Source organism: Muscardinus avellanarius (genome assembly GCF_963383645.1).
Source record: "Muscardinus avellanarius genome assembly, chromosome: 7".
Classification (NCBI taxonomy): Eukaryota; Metazoa; Chordata; class Mammalia; order Rodentia; family Gliridae; genus Muscardinus; species Muscardinus avellanarius.
Genome location: NC_137793.1, coordinates 92,479,233 through 92,499,880, shown reverse-complemented (window position 1 = coordinate 92,499,880; position 20,648 = coordinate 92,479,233). Strand labels below are relative to the sequence as shown.

The following is a 20,648-nucleotide window of genomic DNA, read 5'->3' as shown; positions in this document are numbered from 1 at the left end:
GTATGGAATGAGAATTATTAGGGAAGGTCCTACTAGAAAGGCTTTCCCGGGGGCCATACAATAAACGAAATGAGGTAGACTGGTGAAGACAAGAAGGAAAACTATTTTATATGAAAGGAAAACCAAAAGAAGATATACTCAGAAAGTGTCGACAGCAGGACTAAGTCACAAAACCATAGGACTTTGTGCCTAAGGAGACCTCAGAAAGCAAGTGTAGTTTAGCTACAATCAGAAAAATAATTGTTGCCTTTCTTTTCATTACCATGGTTTCAGAAAGTATAGCGGACTGTAGAACAATGAAAATCATTCCCTCGAGGCACCAAGAAACCTGTTACCCGTGCAGTTACCATTTTGATCACTAGATGGCAGATAAATACTAAGAAGGCCAAATGCAGGGTAAATTTAAATTCATGGGTAGTGGTGGGGGGGAGTAGAGCAGAGATATAGAGAGATGAACAAGAAAATACATTTTTTCCCCTAGCAAATTAGCGAGGCTCTCCACAACTGAGACCCTGTTTTAAAATAAAGAATAAAATAGGCCCTGGGGGTTAAGCTCAGAAGAATGCCCTTGGGTTCAAACCCCAATAAAACACACACACACACACACACACACACACACACACACACACACACACAATTTTTTAGACTACATAAAATGAAGATGCTTATATGAGTTTTGGAAGGTAGGTACAATCTTTGCTACTGCCCCTATTTTGAAGTTGGGGCAACCAATATCCAAAATTACTAACGTTGCTCACCTAAAGTCTACAGCAAACCCCTGAAATTATGTACTTTCCAGCCTGAGATAAAAAATACTTGCATAAAATAATATGAGAATAAATAATAATATAGAAATAGAATAGCAATACCATAATATAACAATTTGTAATTTAGAAAAACTTGAAAAGCACATTGTTTTAATTTTTATAAATAGTAACTGAAGTACAGAGTTGTGGCTTGCCCATGATTTTCACTAGTATTGGATGTTTTATATACTATATTTCATTTAAAAGCCTACTTTACTGTGTTGGTGAACATTTTTTCCTGTTTTACATATTAGGGAATCAAAAGCTTAATGAAGTAAAGGGACTTGGGCAAGTTTAGAAAATTAAAAAGTGACAGAGCTAGGACTCTAACTCAGGTGCTCTGGCTCCATGAACTCAGATGCGCTAACTATGCTAGATAAAAAGTCTTGCGGGACCCACAAGAATGAAATACCTGAAAACTAGCCCGAAAAGACTTTCTAAATATAGCAAGGGCTTTTTAACCTCATTTCCAAAGCCAGTGAAGTTACAGACTGAGGAGAGTTCGAATGCTTCAGGGAGGTGAAATGCTGGGTGAAGCGAGGAGGGATCAGCACACTTTCCTGAGGCACCGAAGGGCGTTCCGAAGGGTGCTCTCTAGGTCAGCGTTCTCACTGCTGTGCCCCAGGAAAACTGACCACATACAACTCAGAGGAAGGAAGATTCATTTGCTCACAGTTTTTGGAGATTTCAGTGTTCAGTCGATGTGAGACAGAGCGTGCAAAGCTCAGGGCATGGCTGCAGGAAGCAGAGAAAGGGAGAGAGAAAGGCTCTGCTCTCACATTATGGAGGCCAGGCCAGAAGCAAGAGAGACAGAGCAGGGGGAGGAGATGACCCTACATAATCCCCGAGGCCCTACTCCCAGGGACCCACCTCCTCAGCCACATTCTACCTGCCTAGGTTACCACTATGTAAATCTATTAGAATGGATTTATCTTCTGATGAGGTTACAACTCTCACGACTTAATTATATTAACTCTGAACATTAACCCTTTAACTCCCTAACCATAGAGATGCAAAGGGATAAATTGGAAGATTAACAAGGTACACCTTTGGGAAGGTCTGATCAATTCATCTGATGATAACCTGCTGTTACAGGGCTAAGGAAACCAAATTTTATAGAAGCACCAAAAATCCTGTCCCTGAGTTGGTGAGTGGCATGTGTGGGTAGGTCAGCAGGGAAGATTTTGAAGTGGTCTTGATACATCCGAGGACTCTATTCTAATTCTCCCAGTCCACAGTGATTTTGCATTGTCAACTTTACTCACTTCAGTCTCTGCTGTCATCTGATAGATGCTCCCTTGTGAAAGTAAGGTTTCATTTTAAGTTCATCCCCATCTTACCAAGTCGTTGAGACCAATCTTATATTTTACTCCTTTTGTTCCTAATTCTACTTTCACTTGTATTCCAAAAAGCTACAGAAGACTGTCACCCCATTGTAACTGCAAGAAGGGGCTGGATAATCTAAAAAATGAATCCCAAGTGTTCTTGAGCCTTTCAAAGAGCCAAGGGTCAAGGTAACCAAGTGATCTGAATTTCATGTGTTAAATACAAGCCTCTCCAAGGAGAGAAGACAGGATTGGTCTCACTTTTGGCAAAGCACAAGGGAAAATATAGTTGAGGGTGATGGTTAAATGTGAAAGGAGAGTGAATGTACAGGTCAGCGGAGTAAAGTCCTGCTAATTTGTACATCTGTTCATTTGCAGTTATTCTTAGGAAGTTAAGAGGAAAAAAGTGCTCTTGAAAACTGTAAATCAGCAGCTCTAACAAAAAGAAGAGACTCAGAGGAGACACGGGCTTTGGAAAGCTGCATGCTGGCACACCGTATATTCGTACAGCTCAGCTGGATTAGATGGACTCTCCAAAATGGCGTGCCCATTCTGTCCACATTGCACCACTAGTTGCATTAACTGAATCTTATTTTAATTAATACCAAGTTAGGACTCATTCTAGTGTTTGGCTAGAGAAACTCACATCTTAGATTTTAGAGACAAAGATATTACAAATAATTATGACCCCACTTACAGAGTCCTTTTACTTAGCATAAGTTAGGAAGTTTACCTTGGCAAAAATACCGCATAAAAATTATCCTGAAACTAAGTACTTTGAAGTTCATTTCTCACTATCAGAATCTATATAAAAACTATCTAATGGCAACACGCTACTAGGCACTCTAAGAGGCTGCCTCTCTGTGGAGTGCGCTAATTGGTGGGAAGAAGGTCAAGTATTCACAGGAGGTCTCATTACTCACCTCCGTGTGCATATATATGTAGCATGGTTGCAAACTTAATATTGTAAGCCATACTTTAAAGGCTGTTCATATGTCAAGTGATTATCTTAACTGCAAATATTTAAAATGTAGTTTCTATGTTTTTTAATATTTGAAAATGCAAATTTCATCAACACTCTTGCAGTGACTTTTCAGGACCAAGAATTTTTGGGTCGATGTGAACACAAGAAGTTTTATAAGACTGTTAAATAGTATTCTCAAGGCAGAATAAATCAATCAGTAAGCCTTAGATAAATGGCAATCTATTGTAATTTCACTTTCTGTTGACAGAGTTTCAATAGTTCAACATTTTAAAAGGTTTCTTATTACATGACAAGTCCACTGTATTTTCAATAAAACATAAAATTTGGTTCCCTTCATTAACTAATGTGATGATGACTTTCTAACCGGGCTAAATAATTTAAAAGTCAGTATTAATAAACTATATAATTTTAGAATATGCTTTTGTAAGGTATATGGCTAAGGATCAAAATATCTGATTAGAAAATAGTTATAGCTGCATTTTTCTCAAGGTTACTACATTTAAATGTGATAAGCAAAAACATATGCATAAGCACAGAATCTCACACACAGGTAGAGAGAGAGGGGTATACAGACACAGAAAGAGATAGAGACTTAAAGTGGATTTTGTGTTGAATGTAGTAAAAGATCAACAGAAAATGTAATTATGTGTGGTCTCAGAATAAAAAAAAATACTAGTTTTTAAAGCATTTGGTACCTATGCCAAAGACAGCAATAAAGAAATAATGGGGCTGAATTTCTGTGAAATGACCAGAATTATATTCCAATTTTCCAAAAACCCACGGAGAACTTTCAGAGAAGGCTGAAAACGTGGTAGGCCTATTTGGTAGTGGCATGGGAGACACAGACTAACAAGATATTTATATGTTATTCTAGTGTTTTATATTAGAAAATATAATAATGTGTAATAGATATAAATCCAGCTCAAATTATCCTAAGACTCTATTATCCTCTGTAGTTATATATCTAGCGGCATTTCTGGCAATTTCTCTCTCATGGGACACTAACAATCAACAGAGCCAGCTCTACAAAGCAAAGACTGACTTTTCCTTTCATTAACACTGATCTCTAGCAAACTTTAAATGCATTTCTATATCCCAAACCAGAAGAAAATCACCATTTTTGGTTCCAAAAACTCCTGACACAAAATAGCAATTTGTCTACAAAAATTTAAGTACTTTGGAAACAGAAAACATTGTTAATTTAGTAAGAACTCTAACAAATTAAAAAGGCAATAGAAAAAAACTTAAAAAGTTGAACAGGGAGAAAATATTAGTTGCATGATTTCATATAAAGTCTAGAACGGTAATATTTATTAGATTTACTAAATGGAAAAATTGAGTACTTTTGTTTTTGTTTCAGTTTTTAAAGTAATAAAATCACTTGTGGCAATAAATTTGAAGAGTAAAATAATAACATTAAAAAGGTATGTTTTAGCTTTAAAATACTTGTGGAACATCTCTACATGAATAATATCTGTCATTATTTCTTCTTAATGGGTATTGTTTAGCAGATTTAAATATACAAAATATAAAGTTATAGCCATTTACTGAAAGAAAAAGTTGCTTCTGAATTTTTATTTAATAGTGTTCTTGAACAATTTATGACAATATAAATGTCTCAATATGTTTTTTATTGTATTTCTAAGAGACTTCTCCAAAAGGTGCTATAAATTATCTCTTTTTTAAAAAGGTACGCTACCCCCACTAGAGGGCACCATTGTAATCCACTGTGAATTAAAAACCAGTTTATAATCAAATTTGACTTAATGAAAATTAATGTTATTTCATGAGAGGAAATAATTTTCTCTCTAATTAAAATATGATATCTGTATTTTTCAGAGTTGACTCAAAAGATCAGCTGTATAAATTATTGCCAAAGCCATAGATTAGATTAAATATCCTATGTGAAGGTGTGAAGGTGTGACCCTGGAATAGAGACTGCTACAGTGTGGTTTCCTTTTGGCCCCACTTGTTCTGGTTATCCATCAAAAGAGCATGCTCATTTAACTTATTTTTTTATAAACTTTTAGCATTTGAATCTTTCTATCAGATTTCCTTATTACTTTAATCCAGCAATTTATCTTAATAAATATTCTTAAGATTAAGCCAAATTAAACAAAGTGCTAAAGTACAAAAGTAAGATATTTTTGCTTATCATGATTTGATTGAACATTTTTATATTATTTGTAAAACTTATTTTATAAAATTAAGTATTCTTTCCAATTATTTATCTGCCACACACACCCTACTCCCAACACAATGCTCTTTCTTGCCTTGTGACTTACAATTACTTTTCTTGGCCAAAAACAAGTGGCTACTTCCCCCTGTAAACAATGACTGACTATTTTTTTTTTGCCCAGTAAAGAAAAGATATTCAATATAGACTGTATTTTTCCAAAGATCTAAACATGTCACCTGAGCAAGAAATACTATCTTTTAATTACACTTATTTTATTCCACTTAATTCCCAAATTTTGGCTACACCCTAACTGTATTTCATTTTATATTATGCTTAGGAACCAAGTAATTTAAGAAAATCTAAGTTCCATTTATTCATATAAGTTTCACAGAAACTTGATTTAATTTGCAGCATTTTAAAATATATTAATTATAAGACAAACTGATTGCTCATATTTTTAAAATATGATACCACATTTGGATATCTTTTTAAGTTCCTATTTAACCAAAATATGGCTCTGAAATGCCTTACTTACTTACAAGTCTCTGCAAGCCAAAAAGTACATATATCTTCAAAGCATTTTTAAAGATGAAAGTATAATACTCATAGTTATAAAGTAAGCTCATGGTATTGTGATATATTCCACAAATCTACTGGAATGATTTATATACCATTCAATACATACTCAAAATGACACCAAAATTTCATTTTTAAATAGGTATGGCTTCTTGCATAATAGGTACAAATGAAAAACCTCACAGATCATATTTTATGGTGAAAACATCTTCCTTACTTGGGCATTCAAAAGATAATTGCTCATATCTCAAAACTATTAATCTGCATATGGCTATTAAAAAGACAACTAGCACACCGGGCGTGGTGGCGCACGCTTGTAATCCCGGCGCTTGGGAGGCGGAGACAGGAGGATCGCGCAGGTTCAAAGCCAGCTGCTCTGGCTTAAGAGAACCTGTTTCCCAATAAAACCTATAAAATAGGTCTGGGAGTGTAGCCCGGAGGTAGATGGGCTTCCAGGAACCCCAGTACCACCACCAAAAAAAAAAAAAAAAAAAAATAGACAACTAGCAGTTTAATAGTGTTTGCTGTTTTTAGTAGTAGAAATTATAACTATTAAACATATTTCAAGTTGTAAACACTGCATTTGGGTTAAAGTCTCAACTACATTCCAAGTGAGTATTTATCACCCAGCACACTGCGTTAGATCACAGTACAAATGACAGCCTTTCATTCATATTTTACCATGCTGCTTTCACACAACTAATTAAACAGAAACAAAATCTAAGTGGATTTTTTCCCAGACATGAAATAGTTAAGAGTGTTACAGGTGCCAGGATTTCAATAGGGCTCAACAACAAAAAGCTTCAGTCCTCCACTTTCCCTGATTTTGTTGCAGGGACTTTGCCTTGCTCAGGGCCATCCATCTGTTAATGTTGACTTGTAATGTGACTGAGCTCTCATGCTTGTTCACTAGGAGGGGTGTGTTGGTGTGCGTGCGTGTGTGTGTGTGTGTGTGTGTGTGTGTGTGTGTGTGTGAGAGAGAGAGAGAGAGAGAGAGAGAGAGAGAGAGAGAGAGAGAGAGAGAGAGAGGTGCAGACACACACTGTAATTGCTAGACTAAGCCGAGAATGGCTAATATCAGTAAAACTGGGTCAGTATCTTAGATTTATATAAATTCTGCATGTTATTTAAGGGAATTTCTCATTCTTAGAAAATTATAATATTTAAACATAATCTCAGATGACAGACTTAATGGTGTAAATACCATTCATTCAGGCTTTAGTATTCTGTTCTAAAATAAAATTGATGAAAGAAGGTATGTACATGGTCAGAACTGAAACTCCTCTGCACCATGACCAGGGGCAGTATTCTCACTGGACCCAACTGGCCCTGTTTTCAATAAGACCAGAGGAGGCTCCTGTCCCTGGAGTCCCGTTAGGCTGGGCTGCTGTTAGAGCTGTCATCTTCACACAGAAGGAAGAAGGGTTGGGTTTTACAAATGCGAAGCCTAATTGGGAGATCTTCATGGCTGTACCCTTGACATTTATTTAAGCCTCATCAACAAAACTGAAAATAACCATACTAATTAGCAGACCAGCACACAAATTACTGTTTGTTGGGGCAGAATGTAGATAAGTGAAATAATAGAACATAGACTTATATAGATTTGGGTTTTTTTTTTCTATAGCACAAAGATTATACAATTTTGTAATTTTACTTTAAAATATGCTCTTAGAATTCAAATGATCAAAATATAAATTTCAACTTTAAAAAAATAAGTGAAAATAAGGCCTTTCCTTGACAAATCTCACTGAAAACAGGAAATGTAATGTTCTGTCCTCAGCTGAGATTTACTTCTGTAATGGATAATCAAGTGGACCAGGAATGAGATGAGTCAAGTCCATATTCATTACTGAGATGATTTTACTGACAATAAAATAATACACACAGGCTATTACAAACTTATAAATAAGGGACTTCCCACTATCCTAAGTTATGTATTGCTTTTTAAGTTATGGACAGAGACTTCCAGTCAGTTATCCCCACTCAAAATGAAAAGGATAATTTTAAGACTCCCCACTATTTTTATGTCTAGAGAATTATTAGTGGCTGGGCAGTCATTACCAAGAGAGAATAAAATCAGATGGTGCCATTGCTACAGAAGACGCAGAACTAAAGATGAATGGACACCTACAAATTGCTAAATACCTACTATGTAGAAGCTTTATTACTATCTACTGTGCCTACAGCATCCTAGGAAATGACATATATTTTTATTATCATTTTAAAAATACAGAAAGTAAGGCTAAGAGATGTGCCAATTTGCTCAATGCCCCATCAGTGCTAGTACCTTTTCCAAAGTCAACTTTGGCTCTAAATTCCAAACCCATGTCTCTAACTGCTCCTTCCTCACATCTCACTTTTCCTGGAAATGCTTACATATTTAGTAGAAATTCTTAACATGCTAATAGCATAATATTAGTACATATTGAAGTTAGAGAGGGGTAGAGAACTTACTGATTTTGAAATCAGAACGAAAGAATATGTTCATGGCTCTAGCACCGGCTTTCTGTATCTTCCATAACATACTGGATCACATTTTTATTAAGTCAGTGGGGACAGTATTTTTTCCAAAAGAGAATCAAGGAAGCTTCTGCCATATCAGGCTACAAAAGAAAAGGCAGTAAACCAGCTGACCTTCTTATTTGCCTTGTCCGTCATGAAGATCGTGTATAAATGTATTTCCACCTGTAGCCTTTTTGTTTGTGGAAGTGGCTCAGCTCTCACATGAAAACTAAGGCCACAGCAACTGGCAGAACATCTGACCTTAAACTTTTCAAGCTTCAAATTGGTATTACAAAGATACAGCCTCTAGAAACTTAAAAACATAGATTTGTTTTTGTTTGTTTGTCTGCTTTTCCAAGATGGCTTTTTGGCAAACAGCATTATAAAGCAATTACAAAAATCAGACATCTGTGAAATACTGTGCCAGCCCTGGAAGCTGTTTCTCTGAGAAGTCCTTCTCCTGCTACCTCCCCACCTCACAGCCTCCCATGGCCTTGGTCATGGCATTTTCCTTTTTTTTTTTTTTTTTTTTTTTTTTTTTTTGTCTGAACCAAGGGTTAAGGCTTGGTCCAAGTGGGCTGATTACATTCTTCCACAAGAAATTGGATTCTGGAATTCCTGTCCATTTCTAGCGATGGTTCCTTTAACTGAGGACCTGCAAGATTTATGTCGAGGTACCGTTGAGACGCAAAAAGGCCAGTATACAGAATGCATATTGCACAGAGAGAATAGGCCCTGTGCTGGAGAGGCAGGGTAAGGGCAGAGGAGGGGGAGGGAATAGGAAAGAGAAAAGAAAGGAGGGGGCAGAGTGGCAGAGGCTGAAATTCTTTCCTGACTGCTTTTCTCATTTTCTAGTTCTAGTCCTACCAGAGATCTACATATATTCCTGCACTTGAATGTCTCAGGTACCCCTGTGTATTTATAATAAATGTCTCGATATTGTTTTATTTCATTTGTGTGAAGCTGCTAACATTTCTTCCTCAAACACAAATATGTATCACTGAAAAAGTAAAAATTTTCTTGAGATATTATCAACATCTGCTCTGCAGTTCTAAATATATTAGCTTACCAAATTCCTAGAAATCAAGTAGGAAAATCATGTTAGAATCCTTAAAAGAGTCATCCCTATTTCTCTTAATTCTTGTTAGTCATCATTTTGATGGTATCTACTTGAAATCACTAAATTGCTAACTACATGCAAATAACTTAGTGATATTACAACAAATGAGAGCCCGAGGATTCAATATAGAAACACAGTGAATGCAACCTATTATTCTGTAGTTTCTATAACTTAGTACAATTTTCTTGATTAGAATGTACCGTGTGGGGACCATAGTAGATAATATTGAATTGTGTATTTAAATTTTGCTAAGAGACTAAGTAGCTTGTAGGTGGTCTTGACACACACAGGTAACAATGAGGATGACTGGATATGTTAATTTCTTGAATACAGTAGTAATTTTATCATGTGTATCAGAAGGTACACATCATGTTGTGCACCTTAAGTATATACTCTTTAAAAAGAAATGTGATGAACCAGGAATGGTAGTGCACACTTGTAATCCCAGTACTTAGGAGGCTGAGACAGGATGATTGCAGGTTCATGGCCAGCCTCAGTTACTTAGTAAGGCTCTCTGCAACTTAATGAGATTTTGTTTCAAAATAAAGAATTAAAAAAAAAAATAGGGCTGGGAGTGGTGTAGCTCAGAGGTAGAATGCCCCTGAGTTCAATCCCCAGTACCACACACAAAAAAAAACCCCGAAATGAACTGTGTCTCTAGAAATTGACAGAAATCAGTAATTTATTTTATTTTATTTTATTTTGTGGGTTTGAGGGTGGAACCCAGGGGCATTTGACCTCCGCGCTACACCCCCTGCCCTATTTTTTATTATTTATTTTGAAACAGGGTCTCAGTAAGTTGCAGAGGGCTTCACTAAGTAGCTGAAGCTGTCCGCGAACCGTGATCCTCCAGTCTCAGCCTCCTGAATGCTGGATTACAAGCATGCGCCTCCACACCCGGCTTTATTTTATAACTAAATTATAATAAAAATGTTATGTTAAAAAGAAGGGATATTTACAAATTAGAAATATGAGGAGCTGATAATAATTCTCTTAAAACTGACATTTAGAAAAGATATTTCTTTAATATAAATGTTTTATTTTCATCTTAGAGCACTCAATACATGACAAAGACCTTATTTTTCTTTTAAAAATCCGTTCACTACAGCTGGGCATTGTCGCACGCTTGTCCCGCATTTGGGAGGCTGAGACAGGAGGATCGCAGTTCCCAGACAGCCTCAGATACTTAGTGAGAGCCTTTGCAACTTAGTGAGACCCTGTTTCAAAATAACGAATAAAAAATAGGGCTGGGGATGTAGCTCGAAAGTAGAATGCCCCTGGGTTCCATCCCCAGTACTGCCAAAAAATGAAAAATCTGTTCACTAGGGTTAATATAATCTAAAGTCTTCATAATTGAGCCACTAAACATTTTACATAAGTCTTAATATGTTAAGGTTGGACAATAGGTAGATAAGAATTGGACATACTAGTGATGAAAGAGAAAACAAGAAAATAAATAGTAAACCCATCACTAGTTTACAAGCTAATAAGAGCTCTCCCATCAATAGCAATGGCCAGAAAAGCTTCCTACACATGCCAGAATAATTTCTTTATCGAAGGGCTTATTTTAGGGCATCCAACCAGTATTCACTAATAATATGCTATAATTAAGCAATTCTAACCTATGATAATATCAATTTAATAAATGGAAAAAGCATAGAAAGGTTTTATAATATGTGACAAAAACAATCATGAGGACAGGTAATTTTTATGTTTTTCCTTCTATATATACCTGGTACCTAGAAAAGTGCTTGGAACAGAGTAGGTGTTGAACTGTCAAAAGAATGGGTTTTCTTTTACTGGAATTTTAGTATAGCTTAAATGGCTCTTTCACATTCTGCAATGGTTTGAATCTTTGTCTGCTCTGAACTTCATGTTCAAATTTAGTTGCCAGTGCATCTAACTGAGCATGAGAGAAGGGCTTTTATCCCCCTTTGCCACTTATTAGGTGTGAGATTTAAGGCAAGTCATATGATTGTTCTGGCTACCAATATTTTCATGTACAAGCCTTGGCAACTGGAATAAATGAGTCTGCAGCCACTCCCAGATGCATGCAAATTTTGCTTGGTTAAAACCTGTTGAACATACTTTGATACAAAATGAAAGACATATATTTCTATGATTCTTAACACTTGGCTACTTGGGACAGTATTTGAAATAGCATCAGCATATAAGCAAAAATTGTAAATATTTATAGCCAACAAAATACCTAACTCTAGAAAATGACAGATACAAATAATCCTCAACTTACGATGGCTCAACATTACAATTTTCTTTTGAGTTTATGATGGTGAACCAGAAGAGAAAGCATGCGTAAAATTATGGATTTTCCAAACCTAGTGATGTGAGATACAGTACTCTCCCTCAGTACTGGGCGGTGGTGGTGAGCTGCAGCTCTGGTCTGCCATGCAACCGTGACAGCAAACGACTCCACAGTGCACAGTGTTGCTAAGTTATGGTGTTCTGTAAGTTGAGTGTATTAAATGTATTTTCAGTTATGATATTTCAACTTATGATGGGTTTACATCAGGAGTAATCATATCCTAAATCGAGGAGAATAAGCACAGATGTTGCTAGAGACTGTTTCAGTGAGCAAATATCTTCGGATGAGTTTCGTTTTATCTTTGTGGTAAAGGAAATCTGTGGTTTACTGCTTGTCATCAGGCTCTCCACACTCTACGGCAGCACATGCTTCTCTGTCTCTCCTCCCTGTATTATGAGGTCGGGGAGAACATGGTAAAGCACATGCTGAGTAAGTATCCCTTATTCAAATGTTTGGGACAAGAAATGTTTCGGGATTTTAGATGTTAGAATATTGGCATGTACATAATAAGATATCTTGGAGATGGGACCCAAATGTAAGTATAAAATTTATTTATGTTCCATATAAACTTTATACACATAACCTGAATACAATATTATTCAATGTCTTTAGAAATATTGTGTGCCTATACTTTGAGTGTTCACAGAGTTTTGAGTTTTGGACTTTCACAGGTGAAGATAACCTGTATGGGGAGACTGCTCTCTGGGACATTTGGTTCTGAACCGCTTGCCCAGATTCTACCTCTTTCTCTCTTTGACCAGTTCTGCAGGTTTTCTTCTTAAAAGATAAAGCTAAATAGGTCCAAAACTGTTCTTAAAGAATTGGTTGAAATTATGTAGCTTTGGACACAGAGACAGAAATAACCTTACCTGGGCAAGCTTCCGCTTTTCTAAGTTTCCTTCTTTTTTGATATGCAGTGTGTAAACTGGCGTAGATTGTACCAAGCCGGAACAGGTCCCATAATCCTCCTCATTTTCCTACACATTAAAAAGTACAAATAATTTTATTTTATTATGCTTCTTTATTATTACTAAAGTTATCTGATAAACAAATTATCTGATACATATGCATATAATAAAATTCATTCTTATACAAAATGAATTAAGAATTTCAAAATATATTCTACTTTGAATATTATTTTGCAGTACTGGGGATTGAACCCAGGGGCATTCTACCTGGGAGCTACACCGCCAGTCCTATTTTTTATTCTTTATCTTGAAACAAAGGTCCCACTAAGTTGCAGAGAGCCTCACTAAGTAGCTGAGGCTGTCCCCAAACCCAAGATCCTCCAGTCTCAGCCTCCCAAGTACTGGGATTACAAGTCTGTGCCACCATGTGCCTGGATTACTTTGAATAATTTAAACAAAATTTATATAAAAATATTTTGCTCTCGATTGCAACAATGGGAATTTTTTTTTTCAAAAATAAAAATCCCAGAGGTACTGGGAGATGAAACTGACAAATTATGTGATGTGCCTGTATGAAAATATTACAATAAATTCCACCATTGTGTATATTTTAATATCTATAACAATATATAATTAATCCAAACACATAAACATACATGTATTAATATACCTATAATATGAATAGGTTCAAATATAAATCCTCATACACAATCTTTTGTAAATTCAGAACTTCCTTAAGCTGAACATGGTGGTGCATTCCTGTAATCCCAGTATGTGGAAGCTGAGTCAGGAGAATCACAAGTTTGAGGTCAGTTTCAGCAACTTAGAACCTTTATTCAAAATAAAAAATAAAGAGGGCTGGGGGTATAGCTCAGAGGTAGAATGCCTCTGGCTTCAACCACAAGTAACACACACACACACACACACACACACACACACACACACACACACGTACACAAACAAATCTTCAATTTAAAGTAACTACTGTTGGTAAATCAACCAAGCACACAAAGAGAAGGGACATATGTTTTCTCTAATATGCCTAAACTAGGGACTTTGAAGAATACCAGAGGGACTCCAGATAATGGAGGGGAAACCTCAGCAAAGCTGAAATGGAAGGGGAGGAGACAAAAAAGGCTGAGGTTGATTAATGGAGGAGCTATATCTGAATATGTGTAAAAGTATGAATGTAGCATGGTCAACCTCGTTGTTGTGAGGGGAGGAAGGGGAAGTGGGGGGAGGGCACCAAGCACAGTCTGAATGTATGCTGTTTTCAATATGATCCACATTAAAAAAAATAAAGAAAATAAAGTAACTACTGTTGGTAAGAACCTATAAAACCAAACGGTGGCATTCCTGGATTAATTCTACACCAACATATATTTTTAAATCAATTTTCAGCTTGAAGCGAGAACTTTAATTGTAATATAAAGGCCATCAACTTTATGAAAACATACATCTTGTTAAAGCATCTTTGAAGATCTCCACAGTTCTGAGATAAAATATGCAAACAAAGGCGGGGTGTGGTGGCACAGGCTTGTAATCCCAGCATTCTGGAGGCTGAGACAGGAGGATCACAGTCGTGGACATCCTCAGCTATTTAGCGAGGCCCTTTACAACTCAGTGAGACTCTGCTTCAAAAAAAAGAGTAAAAAATAGGGCTGGGGATGTAGTTTGGAGGTAGAATGCCCCTGGGTTCCATCCCCAGTAACACACACACACACACACACACACACACACACACACACACACACACACACACAAATGCAAACAAAATATAGAGATTATTTAGTGGATTCATATAGAATGACAGATAGTTGCCATAGGGCTTGTTACAAAAGCAAAAGTATATTTCAAAAGTCATTAAGAACATACATTTCACGTGATTCGTAAAGTATAAGCTTCAAACTAATATAAGAACTGGAGTAAAGAGGGTAAGGAAGCGGCGCACCTTGTGTTTCAGCTTGCTCTTCACTTCCCTTAAGCCCAGCTTCGCGTGGTTTTTTGCCTAGAAAAGGATAATAAATGTATCGGTTCAGCATGGTTCCTTCTAGCATTTATAAAAATAAGTTTAGAAAAGCACATTTAATAAAAGTTGCTAACAATTTATATTATTTAGTAAAGGAACAGATTATAATCTAAATGGACTTTCTAAAGTTTCTATAAACTTTCTAAATGGACAACATTTACTATTTTCCATTTACTATTTTCATACTTATATTAAGCCATGATTGGCCTCTATGTGTGTTCAAATGCTAGCATTTAGCCTAATTTGCTTCTTCAGCTTTAAAGACTACCAGAAGAATCAAGCAGACTGATAATGCCTAGTCTTGATTTGAAACTAACAAACTAGAAGCAAAAAGAAAGCATATTACAGCAATTTATCTGGGCAAATGTTTAAATGTCAAAAATCTCAGGCAACTTTGCAAAGCTTTGTTAAGGCTCTTTGATAGGAAGTCACAGATTTTTGTTAGCAGAGCCATCTTATTTGTATGGCTATTTCACATATAGGTTTTCTGGTAAAAATTAAAAATCATTTAACAGTTTCAAGGCTATCCTCCTTCTCATCAGAATTAGGCTCCAGAAGCTGAGTCTCATATTCTGCTGCAAACCCTGGGTGCTTCCTAAAAGCCTTGGCCTTTGTTTCTCTGGGAGTTCCCACCATAGCAAATGAATAGAGTAAATGCAGGGAAAAATTTGCATTTAGTTTATGTTTTCTAAATATCTGACAGTGTGCTAGGTACACACATGGGCTCATTCAGCCTTCAGCTCTGAGACTGGAACTATCATTGCATTTTACAAATCAGGAAAGCAACTTGAGGAGATTAAGTCTCAGTGCCTAGAATCAAGTCTGAGTCTCTTTAATTATAAATCCCAACTCCTTCCATTCACAAAGTTGAAGGAGGATATGGATTTTAAAGGTACAGCTGTGATGCCTTGCCGAAAAGAAAGCCTTGTGAGCATCACTGTAGACAGAGAAGCAGGATTCTAATTCCAAGCCTGCTGCACCTCCGGGCCCATCCTGTTTTCCCACATTGCTTCTAGAAAAGGTAAATGCATGATTTCCCCAAGTTTTTTCAAGGGAGGGATCTTATTTTCTTTCTAATAATAACCCAGTACATTATTTGGCATATAGTAATTGAAGGAAATAATACACATTACACGCAATAAAAGATATCTAAAAAAAAAAAAACTAACACTAAATTATACCCTCTGTTTTCTAAAACTGATAAAGCATTTTCACACTCTTCATATTATTTGCAAAGCCACTATATACATTTAAAATGTTCTATATATGCCAGGCGTGGTGGCGCAGGCTTGTTATCCCAGCATTCAGGAGGCTGAGACCAGAGGATTGTGGTTTGTGGACAGCCTCAGCTACTTAGTAAGGCCCTCTGCAACTTAATGAGACTCTGTTTCAAAATAAAGAATAAAAAATAGGGCAGGGGGTGTAGCTCGGAGGTCAAATGCCCTTGTGTTTCAAATCCAGACCCGCAAAAAGCAAAAACAAAAATAAAAATAAATAGCCGGGCGTGGTGGCACACGGTTGCTTGTAATCCCCGTGCTTGGGAGGCGGAGACAGGAGGATCACACAGGTTCGAAGCCAGCCACGCTGGTTTAAGAGACCCTGTTTCCAAATAAAAATATAAAATAGGTCTGGGAGTGTAGCCCAGAGGTAGAAGGGTTTCCAGGAACTCCAGTACCACCAAAAAAAAAAAAAAAAAAAAAAGAAAGAAAAAAATTACCAAGAAAAAGTGTTTCTGCTAATTTACCCAGATAAACACTAATCCATGGGAGCACACTAATCTTTGCAACTGTCTAAAGCTGAAGCTGGTGTTAGTCTTCCATGGTTGTGCAGTCTGTGTACTGACTGCGTACTGCCTACTCCTTCAGCATCTTTCACATTACCTTTCCAATTCACCAAGTTGAGACTCAACACTACATAAATATTCTCTATAGAAATGCACCAAGCAAATGGCTTTGACTAAAGCAAGAACCTAACAGAAAAATGACTTAGAAAGTAACTTTCTAGCCAAATCAAATATACATTTTATGTTGCTGTAATTTTTTTTCTTGAGATGCTAGAGATGGAACTCAAGGGCATTCTACCTCCGATCCCTATTTTTTATTCTTTGAACAGGGTCTCACTGAGTTGCAAAGGGCCTCACTCAGTAGCTGAGGCTGCTCATGAACTGCGATCCTCCTGTCTCAGCCTCCCAAATGCTGGGATTACAAGTGTGTGCCACCACACCCAGCGCTATAATTCTTATATTTATGGAATGTGTATGTGCCAGCTTTTCTTTTCTATATGTCCCCTATTAGCATGACAAAGCATAAGCATAAAAAGCATAGAAAACTTTTATAGGCATAGAAATAAGTAGTTCAGAAAAATGTTACAAATATAGCACAAAATCATTATTCAACAAATATACATTTAATACTTCGGTAATGTGTTCAAAACACAAAGCAAAATGATACAGATGCAAATCTAAAATCATGGTAGGATCTCACAGTCAATTTTGTACTTCCTATTCCAATTTCAAGGGAGTACACCTACTACACAGAAACACTCAGATTACTTATTGAATAAATTAGAGGCAAAAACATGGCCTCCACTTTTGAAATACCTACCATTTACAAAAAATCAAGGTAAATAAATTTATTATACTCATGTCATAAAAATTGGGAATTTTGTTCATAGCAATCTGTGGTCATAGAAGGAATTTCAGCATTCTGATTTCAGAATATAAGCAGTCTGGAAAGATCAGTTTTAGATAAAACTATGAACGTCATGAAATGACTTAATTACCTCCCTCAAACCTTTTGATTTATGTCTGACATAATCACAAGATAAATGATGAAAGTGATTAGGTATAGTGTAAGACCTTCATTCACCCGAAATTAATTTAGTAGGACTCATCCTCCAAAGGGCAGAATTTTTAATTGGGCAAGATTTTACTGCCTTGCAGAAAAGGGTTCAAAATAAAACACTCTACTGATAGAGAAATATATTTTTAAATAATGAATAAGGTTTTGAACATGTTTATTATTTTATTTTTATGAAAGATATAGTGAAATTAAGGAGGAAACCACATAGTTGGCCAATTCATACGACCTAAGACTGAAGAAATTCTTCCAGTGCTTGTTCCATAAATAAAACAAGGGCTTATTGACTGCAAAACCTTTTTTAGAATCTTAAATTTTTGTGTGTGTGAGAAACAAGGCTCAAAATTAGTTTTCATTTTTCAAATAATCTCTTCAACAACCTGTACTTAAATCCACCCACTAGAGATAGTGAATCTACTCAGAGGATTCCTAACAAGGTCATGGAGAATCAAGGACAGAGTTGATGTTTCCAGGGCAAAATTACTGCTTCTTTTTTATTTCTGCTTTGTATCAGAACTGCAATTTAATCAAATCTGTAGATTAGCTTCCTTACTACTACTACCACCACTACTATTACTAAACAAAATCTTTGAAATATATTTTACTATATCACAATTCTAAGAAAATAGTATAAGTTCTAACCATTAAAGTATATTTTGTTATCAATTTAATGGCATCAATTCATTTATCTGAGAAAGCGTTTGAAGATAAACTCAAAAATTTGGTAACTGCTCCCTTGAATACTTTATAAACACAGTATATCTCTATGAGCTACTGAGTTAAACAATGAATATTCCAAGTAGCAGAAACAACTTGAGGAAGAATAGAGAGGTAGAGAATATATTTTGCAATCAAGAAATAAGTAGCAAAGAGCCAGGCATGGTGATGCACACATGAAATCCCAGTACTTGAGAGGCTGAGACAAGAAGATCACAAGTTCAAGATCAGCCTCAGCAATGTGGCAAGATTCTCATCAACCTAGTGAGACCCTGTTTCCAAACAAAAAATAAAAAGGTCTGGAGGGGGTGTGGGTGGAACTCAGAGGTAGAATGACCCTGGGTTCAATCCCCACCAACACACACACACACACACACACACACACACACACACACACGCACACGCACATGCACACGCACACAGCAAGTGGTTTAGAGATATGCTAGCTTTAGGGGAGTTAGGGGAAATGGAAAAGGACATGGGAGGAGCCAGATCTTGAAGAGTCTAGTTGTATATCAAAGGGATTTTTGTTTTATTATCTGTTTCTTTCTGTTGGGGAATCACAGAAGCATTTTAATTACAGAAAGCCAAATTCGACAGAAGAGATAGTGTCATATTTTTATATATAATTTTTTTACTTCAGCCTCAAGTATATTAGAATTTAAAATAAGTTGTTATATGATGGGATCACAATTACAAAATGGTACCTCATCAAGGACTATTTCAATTTGCTGCACAATTTTGCTGATAGCTTTGAAATGAAACCATTTTTAGATTATTTAAAAGAAATACCCTTTGTATACCCTGATAGGTAGGTAGGTCGTGTGTGTGTGTGTGTGTGTGTGTGTGTGTGTGTGTGTGTGTGTTACTGGGGATTGGACCCAGGGGCACGCTACCTCTGAGCTACACCTCAGCCTTATTTTATCTTTTATTTAAAAAAAAAAAGACCTTATGGCCGGGCGTGGTGGCACACACTTGTAATCCCTGTGCTTGGGAGGCTGAGACAGGAGGATTGCACAGGTTCGAAGCCAGCCTCAGCTATTTAGTGAGGCTCTCAGCAACTTAGTGAGACTCTGTTTCCAAATAAAATATAAAAAAGGTCTGGGAGTATAGCCCAGAGGTAGAAAGCCTCTGGGTTCCACCCCCAGTACCACCAAAAAAAAAAAAAAAAAAAAAGACCTTATTAAGTTGCATAGAGCCTTACTAAGTTTCTGAGGCTGGTTGCAAACCTGCAATTTTCCTGTCTCAGCCACCCAAGTACTGTGATTACAGGGGTGCACCATCTCTCTCAGCTCTACCCTAAGAGAATTTTAATTACTGAATTTACTTTGGCCAATAGAAACTCTAATCTCTTAAATATCCTCTTAAAAAGTATATTGAATTTATTTCTGTATCTTCTGTAGAAGTATACAAATTTATTAATACAATTTTTGTGTGTGGTATTGGGGGTTGAACACAGAGGCAGTCTACCTCCAAGTTATACCCCCATCCCTTTTTATTTTTTGTTTTGAAACCAGGTCTCACCAAGTTGCTAAGAGTCGCTCTAAGTTCCTGAGGCTGATCTCAAACTTGTGATTCTCATGTCTCTGTCCCCCAAGTACTGGGATGACAGGCATGTGCCACCATGCCCAGTTGATATAATTTTTAAATATCCCAAGAATACTTACAAATTTATATGCTGTCCGTACAGCAGGAGAAGCTTTAGTCATTGCTGTGTTGAAGAGTGCACCTCCTTTCTAGAAAAGAAAAACAGAAATAGATTTCCAAAACTTTGGGACAAATTGTCCTGAAAACAGCATTATTAGTAATATGAAAAATAATTTTACTAACAAGTTAAACAAAGGCCTATAAAAATTATTATATGTTTAAATGCCTTTAAGTTTTTATATAATATTCTTAAGAACTGCAAATATTCCACTCTGTTCCCTTAGTTGGCATAACATATCATTTAAATTCATCTTATCTTTGAAATTTATGCAGATAAGTAGCATGGACAGCAATCTACATGTATTGAAAGCTTAAAAAGAAATACAATGTTCATCACTTGTTTCAATGTTGGGCAATAAAATCTCAATCTTTGGTCCTTTCATATAAAATCATATTTACAAAGCCATGTTATCAGAAATTATAAAATTCTCATCAAAACTTACTACTCCACTTAATTCCTTGTACTAGAATGTAACATAAAGTTACAGGAAAATCTTGCTTTTTAAAACAAGCCATTTATCTGGACAAAAACTTTTCATTTTAAAATTGTTTTTATGATTATCAACAAACTACAAGCATAAAATAAGAATATTTGAAATGTGAGAAAATG

General features: G+C 36.2%; 1 protein-coding gene across 2 annotated transcripts in view; it reads right to left on the bottom strand.

The window, feature by feature from the left end:
* DENND1B (DENN domain containing 1B) overlaps positions 1-20,648 on the bottom strand; it is a gene marked incomplete at both ends in the record, with an annotated part of 243,584 nt that overhangs the window by 8,146 nt on the left and 214,790 nt on the right. For both annotated transcript variants that reach the window (XM_080698366.1, XM_080698367.1), the window contains 3 exons: positions 12,689-12,796; positions 14,679-14,735; positions 19,999-20,067. In XM_080698366.1, coding sequence (XP_080554492.1) covers positions 12,689-12,796; positions 14,679-14,735; positions 19,999-20,067 — 234 coding nt within the window. The remainder of the gene's footprint in view (positions 1-12,688; positions 12,797-14,678; positions 14,736-19,998; positions 20,068-20,648) is intronic.